Below are 11,514 nucleotides of genomic sequence, written 5' to 3'. Positions count from 1 at the left end.
GCCGGGTCCGGTATTGCACTAACTTCGGGATCGGTCCATATACGGGGAACGCTGAAGGCCTTCTTCAGCTATGCCGTGGGCGGGCCCTCTGTTGAACCATCTTCGGTATCGGCCCACGTACGGGGAATGCTTAAGGCCTGCTTCACCACCGCCGCGGGGACCCGGTATTTCAATATCTTCGGGATCGGCCCACGTATGGGGAGCGCTTAATGCCTGCATCACCTCCGCCGCACGCGGCTTGGGTACTGCACCATTTTTGGGGTTGGTCCCCTTATGGGGAGTGCTTAACGCTTGTTTAAGCTCCGCCGTGGCCGGACCTGGTAATTTACTAGCTTCGGGATCGGTCCACGTATGGCGAGTGGTTAACGCCTGCTTCACCTCCGCCGCGGTCGGGCCCGGTAGTGCGCCATCTTCGGGACCGGCCCACGTATGGGGAATGCTTAACGCCTGCTTCACCTCCACCGATGGCGGGCCCGGTATTGCACTATCTTCGGGATTCGCGTACTTATGAAAAATTGTCGGTCTCCTCGTGGATGCGGTCTGACAGATATTATCCATAGACAGCTTCGTTGCAAGAAAAAAGGTATCAAAAGCAATAAATGTCGCGCTAAGATAAGGTATGACAGGCGTTCGCGCATGTTCAAACACGCGGCCATGCTCTGATTGTCCTACGAAAGCAATATTCCTAACACTGCTGCATACACACTATAACGACTTATCGCTAATTTTTTTGCGGCTTTCAAACTACTATTTATAGGCTGTAGAGAGTCGACGTCCCACTCGATGGCACGTGTTCAAACACGTGGCACGAAAGGACGCTCTGACTATCCTACCAAACGAACTAAACACGAAGCACATCCACGACCACGAAAAAAAGAAGGAAAAAAGTGAACTAGCCAATTTCTAGTTAAAAGTAAAAAAAAGATGAGCAAATAAAAAAATGGAAGTGAGCTCAAAGCATGCGCATGAAAGCGTGTTTTCCTCGCCACGACGCCGCCAAATATACACACGCGCGTTACCTGCACAAGCGCGTTATCTAAGGCGTCACCATCAAGTCAGAATGGACTCAGCTACGAACCGCAACAGCTTCGAGGAATTTAATTGTCTAAGTGTGGCAGATATTAAGTGCGAGATTCCCAGTTAGCTATTTTGGAGGAACAGCAGTGCATTGAAGAGTGGCACATACCGATATACCCAAGTTGTGTGAATGAAAAGTTTCAATGAAATGGGCAAAACACCGGATTCAAGTAGGTGTCAACGAGACTCATTAAAGATCGGCACTTACGCAATGTCAGTTTTCAACACAGTTGCCACAGAACAGCTTGCTATCGACTACCGTTTAACGAAAATTGGCTTCAAAACGACAATAAAAAGACATACATTCATAGCAACATCCAGGAAAGTGCTTTATGTATCCTATGAGTGCTGGTCTCTTTAAAAACTGCTTGCTCCCAAATAATTAGCGCAGTAACGCTGACAACATACGAATGAAATTCCCGTTTTGTAGTTTCCCTAATTAGTACGCTAATCGTCGCGCTCTACTAAAATATTTAAGAACTAAATCTCTGTAGCGATAGTGCAGCCGAGAGTTCCACAGCTTCTTTCATATCTAGTATGCGCGTGTTACATTGTAAATAATTGCGTTTCCCATAAACCATTTATGTTGTTTTGCATTTTTCTAAGTTTGGTGACTTAATCGAAAGTCACAATACTATTGTTGCCAATAATATATAGGCTAAATTGGATGTGTGTTACCAGGTATTCTCTAAACGGAAATAAATAATTAAGATGTTCTTCCAAATTTGAAAATGTGTTCACCACCTATTTAAAGTGAAAGAGATTTTATTGCACCCAACTTTCAGAGCATCTGATAGTTACGCAAAGTTAGGGGCTTACGAAAAGTTAATGGTCTCCTTGATATCAGAAAACATAATTTAGAGGAAACCGCTTGGATGTAGTTTGTTCTGGGAATTTCAGTGTTGCGTCATTGTTCACGAAAAGTTAACGACGCCGTCACGATTCGAAAGCGCACTAATGCATCAATGGCTTAGTCCCATTGTGGTTTCATACACATACAAAGCAGCGATATATTCGTAAGAGATACGGCTTTCACGGGTGAATCGCTACGCAATCCTGATGCCCCAAAGAACAATCGCCATAACAACGCGCCGGAGCCAATGAAAAACCTTCTTCGAAGGGCATAATGCCGAATAGCAAAATATCCGCTGCAGCGTAAGACGACGAACGCTCACTTGAAGCACACCGCACGCCTTCAGCGGTAGCATGAGATAGGCCTAAGAAGTCGAAGCAGGAGCGTCTTGAATTTGCGTGAGCATTTTTTGTTTCGAAAAATGATACTACAGCGTATTGTAAATCATGTGTTCATTAATGCGCTAAATTTTACCGATCGATAAATGCTACTTTTGGTGTGGACAGTTCGGACAGCGCCACTTGTGCACGATGCTCGTAATTTTAAACTCAGTCATTCTCAATCATACAGTTTAGCGATTATTATATCCGACAATGCAATACCATCGCGGACGGCCGGGTACAGTGGATGTTGAAGGGACTATTGCGTTCCTCGAGCAAGTGCCTTGTCGTTGCACATTCCGAATTTTAAGAAATATCTACAGGAAATCATCGCCCCTGAAGAAAATACGAGACGCAGCTGGCCTCGCGATAAATGGGAATGGCATTCCGATTTGTCCCGAAGGAACTTAGCTACAGACCGCATTGTAACCGTATTGTCACAGGCGAGATGAATGAAACGTATATGCAACCGGGCTGTTGTGTCGAACACGATCAGGATCGTAATTTATTGTCTTCCATTTACGGTGCGATGACAAACAGTGACCTTGTCTGATTGAGTTAATCTGTACAAGCTGTGCTTTCCCTGCGTTTTCGTGTATATCTCCTCAAAATCTCTATCTATATCGAGCCGCAACTTATGGCTGTAACGGATTTAGTCGTATCAATACGCTCACTGCTGTTTTTTCTACCAGTGCTCGAAAATGTTTGCTTATCTGCTGACCCTTTGATGTTTCTATCCACTCTAAATCAAAGAGCTCCTAAGGTGTACGTTACCTACGAGTACCAATGCGTAAGTACGTTCGCTTTGCATTGGTATGTGCTGAGTGGATTCAGACAGAATTTGGGCACAATTCAAAGGGACCTGCTTGCGCGTAGTTCTTTCAGGAAGTTTCGGCGTTGCTTCATTGTTCTCGATAAGATAACGACGCCATCACTTATTCGACAGCATACTAATAAATCTATGGCTTCCTCTCATTGTGGTATTATATACATATAAAGCCGCCATATATTCGTAAGACAGAGAAATAGTTGGTATTGTAATGTCATCTGGACGTTGCGACGCAACGCTGATGCCCCCAAGAACAATGGCCTTAGCAACACGCCAGAGCCAATCAAAGTCTTTTCCGAATATCGCAATTTAAAATCGCAGAACACAGACTGCCACAGAAGACCTCCAACGCTCGCTTGAAGTGGTCCGAACGCCGTCAGCCGAAGCTTAAGCTTAAGAAGGTTAAAGAAGTCCAAGCAGGGGCATCTTCAATTTGCGTGAGCATTGCTTTTTTTTAAAAGCGAAGCTGTTTAAGACAAGTTCTCCCAGAATGGTGCCCGTGTGTAGACACAAAACTATCATCATCAGGATTGGCTCCAGCATCATCGTCTTCTTCCACAGCTAGCTCGTTGGCTCCCCTCGGCGCCAGCGCACGAACGCGCTCGTGCCACTGGTCCCCCGTTGGTCGTCGTCAAAAATTAAATATTTAATTAATTATGCATTAAGGAACGCAAAGACGTAACCAATTTTACTGCGAATTATAGCAAAGCTGTTAAAGGCTAGTGCCCCCAGGGTCGCATCGGTGCGTAGACAAAAAACTCCCCATATGTGGCGCGATCCCGAAGGTAGTGCAATGCCGGGCCGACCCGCGGCGGAGGTGCAGTTCGCCATTAAGGGGCCCACATACACAGCTTCATTGGTCATCCTTTTTCAGAATGGAAGGGCACTGAGTCTTTTTGTTATTGTTTTTCTAAATCTGATTCTACAGCTAATTGGGCATCATGGGTTGCTTCCTATGCAAAATTGTACCAATCGAGCTTTGTTACTTTGGAGGAGACAGTTCTGCAACTACGGCTTTAAAGTATGATGATGATGATGATATATAAGATTTATATATAGGATATATAAGGTCTATGATTCCCGTAATTTTAAACATAGTCATTCTAAACTATACTATTTAGCAATTATTATTCTTCTCATATCGATACCATTGCTGACGGTCTGGAACCGGTGATCTTTACGATACTCTAGGTTTTCTAGCGCAAGTGTTTCGGCATTGCACAACCCTGGGACGTTATAAGGTAAAGATATTCCAAACTTTTCCATGGCCTCTCTGCATGAGCCCTCCACGATTGGTGAAGATTTTTTATGCTACTTCCACTTCACTTATTTGGCATGCAACGTCACGAAAACCGCGAAATCTCCTGAGCTCATCTGACGCGGTTAGACTGAATAAACATAGTTGTTTCGGTTCATAGGCCTTCTGCACCCTTAGCTCTCCGCAACTGGCCAAAATTTCTGGCTGTGCCCCTTCGTCTGTTTGTAACGCGACGTCACAAATCCGTGAATACTCACCGCGTCAAAGTGACGTGTGCGGATTAAAGAGGCATTATAATATGCCGAACCAAACTAAGTATTGTTTTTTTTTTGGGGGGGGGGAATAGCAACAGACAGCCCCGCTCCACTATTAATAAGAGATGACTACATCGATTGCTGTGCAGTGGCTACACATACGTACTGGGGAGAATGTACTCATTTGCCAATATTAAAAGAATGTGTCGCGGTATAACGTAGTCGAGCCCTTTGAACGGTACGTCACAGCGACCTGCCAAAGTTTGTTGGCTGAGGATTCATTTTGACGCGACAGCATTAAGGAGCTCGTGTCGCAGAATAGCCGGTGACGTCGATGTCGGCGTCCGCGGCGTTGGCCGTGAGTGAAAAATTCCGGCAGGCAATTCAAAAATAAAAACAACTTGCAACATGGGCTGCGTAGGAATCGCACCAGGCTCTCCGGAGTGTGAGGCTGGTGCGAACCCGTGCGGGAGCACGACGCTTCGCCGTGCTCCCGCACGGGTTGCAGAATCAAGCTTCCTTCCTTTCTTTAGATCACTATCTATATATCTCTCTGCCCGTGCCGATCATGACGTTTGGCTGGCGTAGATCGTTTCCCCCTCCGAGACACCGATTACTTTGGTTCGATCCGCTTGCTCAGGCGCACGTTTCGTTGCCGCGCCGAACGCTGCGTTGCTCGTTGCTCACCGCGTGTTTGGTGGGTGCAAAGTCCGATCCGGGGCGCCTCGTAAGTGATCGCTGCGCCGTATTGCACCCCTTGGCGGGTCGGCGGGAACGCTGTGGCGTTTCACTCTTGAAGGCGAAGCTTAAGCGTCCTCCAATTTTTTAGCAACATTTTCGCCCTGCGATTGAGCGCCGCCGCAATTTTCTACCATACACCGCAAGCTAAGCAAGACAAAGCGGACCAATCGGAGACGCTGGCACCACCTTCCTTATCAGCTTACCTCCTTTCTCTGCGCTTGCTCGGCCCAACACCTCCTAGATAGCAGGCCTATGCACTCTTCGCCAAACTTGCGTAGCGAAAATGGTGTCGTCAAGGTCGCTGTGACTTACTCGGAAGTATCCCCGTTATATTCTATGGCAACCGGGCATGGTAGCATGACGTCATGCATCGCATTGCACCGCTATTGCGTTCTATAGGCGGCGCTCCCCGACCTCACCGTAACCTTCTCTACTTCTACATGTCCCTCGACTCTGGTTAACCAATTTGAAAAGAAAAGCCAGTAAGATGATGCTGTTTGCTTTTAAAGAAAACCAGAGTGACCGTCTGTAAATGGAGACAGCGTTTTATTAGCAGATTGAAACGATGCTGCGACTGACCACCCGATTCTTACATCAGCGCTTGGGTAAATATTACGTCACAATATAGGAATAAAAGAGAGTGCACAATATTTACGTTAAATGTTCCCTAACTTAAAGAAAAAAAGTGCCGAAGAACCCATCTCACGGTGACTGTCGACGTAAAGTGTTAGCATTGAAAGGATATCCGGCACCGCTTATATGCACCTTCGAAACGAGTTATGTATGAGGCGTCTACTGCAGCGGGACTAAGAACACTGGCTTCCCTAAGAGCCCTCGGAGCCATCTTGCGCCACCGCCACGAAGCCTGCGCCTGGCATCCGAAATGCATGGTGTTGTGGAGCGTACGAACGTTGAGAAACATGTCATGCGGCAACCGGGATCCTCTATAGCGCTTCTTTCTGGACACGATGCGCCATCTAGTGGAACTGCACAGAAGTCTGCGTATAGCACCCGAGACCAAGGCTGTGACGCGTAGGTGCCCGTGAACGCGATTAAGTCTTCCCTCGCTTCCGGTACAATCAGTGGCACATACTCAATGACCCAAGTTGACGAGAAATTTCTAGTGGACGCTGCAGCCTATACAACTAGACATTGTTATGCTCTAGCGGTCGTAGACAACCAGGGAAATGCTGTTTGTTCAGCATCAGTCAGGACCACCACGGCGGGCGACGCGGAAGAGGCACTCGCATTGCACTCGCATTGGGGCTACCTGATTGCGACGTCATCATTAGTGACTCTAAGAGTGCTATCCGGAACTTCAGTAACAGCTACACTAACAACCTCTCGCACTCTCTACTTGTCGCTCACCCACCAGAAAACGTTATCGCTCTCATTCGGACTCCGGGACATCAAGGACTCCAAGGCAACGAAATGGCTCATGCCGCTGCTCAAGGATTCACGGACCGAGTGCTCGCGAATTCGGGCCTAACTCTAGAACCAATGACCCCCAAAAGCACACCAATAAAGACACACTCGTTACATTTCATGAACTTTGCACACATTGCAGACACCAACGCCTTATAGATCCACCTCTCTGTGCCTAGAACGCGCAAGTGAGTAATACTGTGGCGCCAACTACAGACTCGCCCTTTCCTTACTTCTCGCACCTTGCACTTATTCTTTCCTACCACATACCCGACACCCAAGTGTCGCTTTTGTCCTGTCCCTATAGCAGATCTCTCCCATATCATGTGGCAAATGCCCCTACAAAACTCCGCCGTCCCCACGCTCATACCATTAACTAGTAGCGAGGAGCTGTGGGAGACTGCCCTGCGCAGCTCCGATGCCACCCTACAGGACCGAGTCCTGAGGTGGGCTGAGGAGGTAGCGGAGGCCTACCACGACTGGTAGACGGACGTCTAGCCACATAATGTGGCGATGGACGCCTGCTGGGGCTAGAGTACTTAGACCTCGTTCGCTCTTCATTCATTCATTCATTCATTCATTAAAAAAGCGTCACATACCCAGTGCATTTCCGGTGTATCCCGGTGAAGCCGCAGGTTGCTGCTGTTGATGAGACCTTGTGACATGGATAAGAAACCACTGACGTTGCAGAAATGTAATTGATCTTCTCTATCATTGCAGCGCGGGACATTACCAGCGGCCGGTTCCTAGTCACCCAAAATATCGTAAAGTAAATTCATTTTAGAGTCACACACACGTACTGATACATTGGTTGATCTCCTTGCGGCAGCCTTTTGTGTTGATGAGGTTAGACAGCGCGAACGTGGACAAAGGGCGGCTAAAGAGGCGGTAAACGCACACAGGCGGTGGCACCACGTGGCACCATCAGCACCTCTATTCGCTTGTCGCCCTTTCACCGTCCTCCGTCTGTGTTCACCGTGTCAAACGTCATGGAGCCACATCAACAAGCCCGGTCACATACCTGATTGCCGTTTATGTGTATCGAAATCGAGCGCAGACTACTTTCCTTGGAATTCACGAGATTGCATCTTCATCGACGAATGTGGCTTCGGAAACACATGCAGGAGTCTCGAAGTCTTCGTCTTCCCTCAATGGACTGGGAGGAGCGGCAAACATGCTGTCGCCTATCCGTCTTTCTTGATACATTCTGCAAGTCAGCAGACAGTTGCAATAATTTCACGCTAAACGTTCTAGCAATTGTTTTTGCTGCACTTTCCTCGCCCGCTTTTTTTGTTTGACTATTCCAGCGAATATGTATGTCTAGCCAAGTTATTACTTCTCTATGGGGATGTAGAATTGAGCACCAGTCTGAAGGATGGTCCCGTCCCAAATAAGAGCGTGCTCGCAGCAATTATTGCCCCACCGGTAAAGTCAAATTTTCGTAATGCTGAGCTGATAAGATTGCTAAAACTTCTAAAAAAGAAACAAAAACAAGAGCAACTCAAGCAAAATGTATCCGTTTGGCTACCCGTATCGTTGCCATTGAGTCCCTTGCCTAGTCCAGCGAAGAATCCCAAAATATTATGAAGCTGCCGAGCATTATCAACGAAGCCGTCAAAGACCAAGCTGCTACTCTAAATTCACGCTTAGATCAGCTTGAGCAGAGATCGCGTCGAGATAAGCCTATCTCCTATGGCCTCATAGACAACTCATCGTAAATGTGAGTGCAATTTAAACAACAGGTATGCGACGTCCTTTCTAGTGTTTTCAATCTTAGCCTCTCGGAGGATGGTATCTCCCGTACTCTTAGATTAGGGCAGTACGGTGCCAGACGACCGCGATCAATGACTGTTGAATTCGCTTCGTCAAAACTAAGCGAGAGTATCAGTTTTCAACCATCCAAAATCAGTGCCACAAACGTCTGGGTTAGTGAAGCCATCTTGCCGTAGCCATTTCCAAAGCCATAGCCATAGCCATCTTGCTGCCTGTTTCGAGCTTGCCTGCAACAGTCGTTCCATGACACCCCACGAATTAGGATAACTCCGAAGTTTCTCACCGTCCAACCCCCAGTGATATTGGAAATTGTCAAGGCCAACAACGCATACAACGGTCAACAATACCTACAATCCGCACGAGTGACTGAGCCCGCCCAAGCAAGCAGCTGGAAGCCGCATCGGTCTCTGGGAAAAAAGCAGTACTCTTGCAAAGAGGAATGAGGTAAAAGTAAAGCGCTCCCGTTTTCTGTTTACCGACTCAGATTTAGTTTATTAATCTATTCATAGCAGAAGCACTGCAAAGCACTGCAAATGAAGCTTAAGTGACACATTTGTTTAGTACAATGTCACAATATATAATATGTGTAAACAGCCGTTCAGCCGCAAGGCGGCGCGACGGAATTCGGAAACTGTACCAGCGGTTCTTTTCCGAGAGTTCGTATTGCATCTCTGCATATATCGTGTATTGAATACGGCAACAGAGCAAATCCAATCTACATAGAGCGAATGTCAACCTTAAACTGTCACCTGCCGTGGTTGCTCAGTGACTATGGTGTTTGGCTGCTGAGCACGAGTTCGCGGGATGGAATCCTGGCCACGGCGGCCACATTTCGATGGGGGCTAGAATGCGAAAGCACCCGTGTACTTAGATTTAAGTGCACGTTAAAGAACCCCAGGTGGCCAAAATTTCCGGAGTCCTCCACTACGGCGTGCCTCATGTTCAGAAAGTGGTTTGGCACGTAAAACCCCGTAATTTAATTTAATTATGTGAGCAGTTTTTCCACATCTTTCGGTTACGAGCCACATCTTGCACTTACGCGAGCCCCCAATATGCAAAAACGCCAGAAAAATAGCTCCTATTATGCCCGATATTCCGAACAGGACTCGCTAAAATGGCACCGCTAATGTTCAATAGCACATCCATATTCTCGTTTAGCTGCGCGAATGCAACTGTTCGGAAGGACAGTTATTAATTTATGCTGCCGAGATGCGTGCGCCATAACGTATTCGGCATTCACTTCATTAGACGCGTCTTTGAATCGCAGCAAAACTATCGGTCTTGAATAAGGCCTACTTTTTATGGATGCAGGTAGGAATAGCACTGGTGCGAAGGTCTTTGTAGACAAGATGGTGGACTACGATCCCAACGAGCCTTGGCCGCTTCCTTTAATCGCACTGTTCCTACAAATCCGGGAGAACCGAGGCTATCATCAAATATACCCGGTAAGTGTACACACATGCCTTGGCCAGCATTCAGGAATGTTTAATAGAGCCTTGACAAAAGGCTGCTTCCTTATAGAGCAACTAATATCAGGGCGAGGACGAATAACTGAATGGTGACTTCAGTCGGTTATTCAAGCATTTTGTTCTCAGGGGGTGGGGGGAGGGGAGGAAGGGGGTTGTCTCCGGCTTACAGGCATGCAATTTTTCCGCAACAGAATGTGAGAGGTCACATCAAATTCTTGAGGAATATGCGGGGTGCTCTACATCGCATCAACCTGTGTTGAGAAGGCAGGATATAGCACGCCGTCATGCGTACGACAAATGGCATAACTGGATACTTCTTCATCCCGCTAATTTTTCGTGCACTCAGCGTGCGAAGGTGAAACCTGAAAGCAATCCCTGCACTTCTTTATCGAACGCATGGAATACCCTAAACCTTCGCCGCGAAGATACACGGTCGCGTCAGGTTAATGGTGCAGCATGCTGTGTTTATTTCTTTCAGTTATAATTGTTAGCTACCGTAAAATTTACGGTGCAGACGCGCAGTGGCTGGCATCATGCGCACGACGGTGTGTGGCATGTAGTAGACTTCAACAAATAAAACAAAAAGCCGGCACCGAGTGATAAACGGCGACCCTATAACTCATTCATTGAGACATCAGTTTTAAATGTACTAGAAAAAGTTCGATTATTGCTGTAGGAAGGAAAGAGACTCGGATGAAGTATCGCTTGACATATTGAAGCCTAGTCATAACCCTTCATGAACGCATTTCCTACAAGCAACATACAAGACAACAAAAGTTTTCTCTTACCAAATTTTAATAAGGAGTTCGAAGTTGCTAGCTAGATTTCATGGGCCAACACAGAATGACATGCTGCAAGCGCCATTTATTGTGTTAGAACAAGAAAACAGAATAAGCATCTAAAATTTTGGCACGCGATTCACTTTCTTGTGAAGAGGAAGGTCAATGCAGTTTTCGCTGACTGCCCCCCATAATATAAAGCAAATCAAACGTGCAGCTTTTGGTTTGCCTTTGAAGAAAGCTGTCTCTATAAATTACGAACAAAGCAACAAGGTGGTCTTCGTTGAAACCCCTTGAAGTGCTTGGCCGGGCGTTTCCGACATATGTTCATTTATTTAGTTATTTGTTTATTTATTTATTTATTCATTCATTCATTTATGAAATACTGCCGATCCTACTTTGGGCCCTAGCAGGAGTGGTAATAGTAGCAGATCATGTGCAAAATAAATCAGACAAAACAACAAAAACCAGCAAACACATCAACCACGAATGTCTCTGTTGCAGCAATTATTAAATATATTGTAGAACAAAAGTCAGTTACTACGTAAACAAACTACAGCCGAAAAAGGAAACAATAACTTCTAGAATATAGCAAGGTTAGGTTAGGTTAGGTTAGGTTAGGTTAGGTTAGGAAAGGTTGGGATAGCAAATGTTAGGATAGGACAGGTTAGGATAG

General features: G+C 46.5%; 1 protein-coding gene across 8 annotated transcripts in view; it reads left to right on the top strand.

The window, feature by feature from the left end:
* The first annotated feature begins 2,160 nt into the window (after positions 1–2,160).
* Positions 2,161–11,514, top strand: part of LOC126530720 (uncharacterized) — a 207,791-nt gene continuing 198,437 nt past the window's right edge. For 4 of the 8 annotated variants that reach the window (XM_055070765.2, XM_055070764.2, XM_055070758.2 and 1 more), the window contains exons 1-2: positions 2,161–2,328; positions 9,902–10,035. In XM_055070765.2, coding sequence (XP_054926740.2) covers positions 9,940–10,035 — 96 coding nt within the window. In that variant the 5' untranslated portion in view covers positions 2,161–2,328; positions 9,902–9,939. Of the gene's footprint in view, positions 2,329–3,413; positions 3,577–7,537; positions 7,587–9,901; positions 10,036–11,514 lie in introns of those variants that run through there. The other 4 variants (XM_055070759.2, XM_055070760.2, XM_055070761.2 and 1 more) reach the window with 4 other exon arrangements.

The sequence above is a fragment of the Dermacentor andersoni genome, chromosome 5, assembly GCF_023375885.2.
Source record: "Dermacentor andersoni chromosome 5, qqDerAnde1_hic_scaffold, whole genome shotgun sequence".
Taxonomy (NCBI): domain Eukaryota; kingdom Metazoa; phylum Arthropoda; class Arachnida; order Ixodida; family Ixodidae; genus Dermacentor; species Dermacentor andersoni.
The sequence above is the reverse complement of the archived record's forward strand: the minus strand, read 5'-3'. Positions and strand labels throughout refer to the sequence as shown.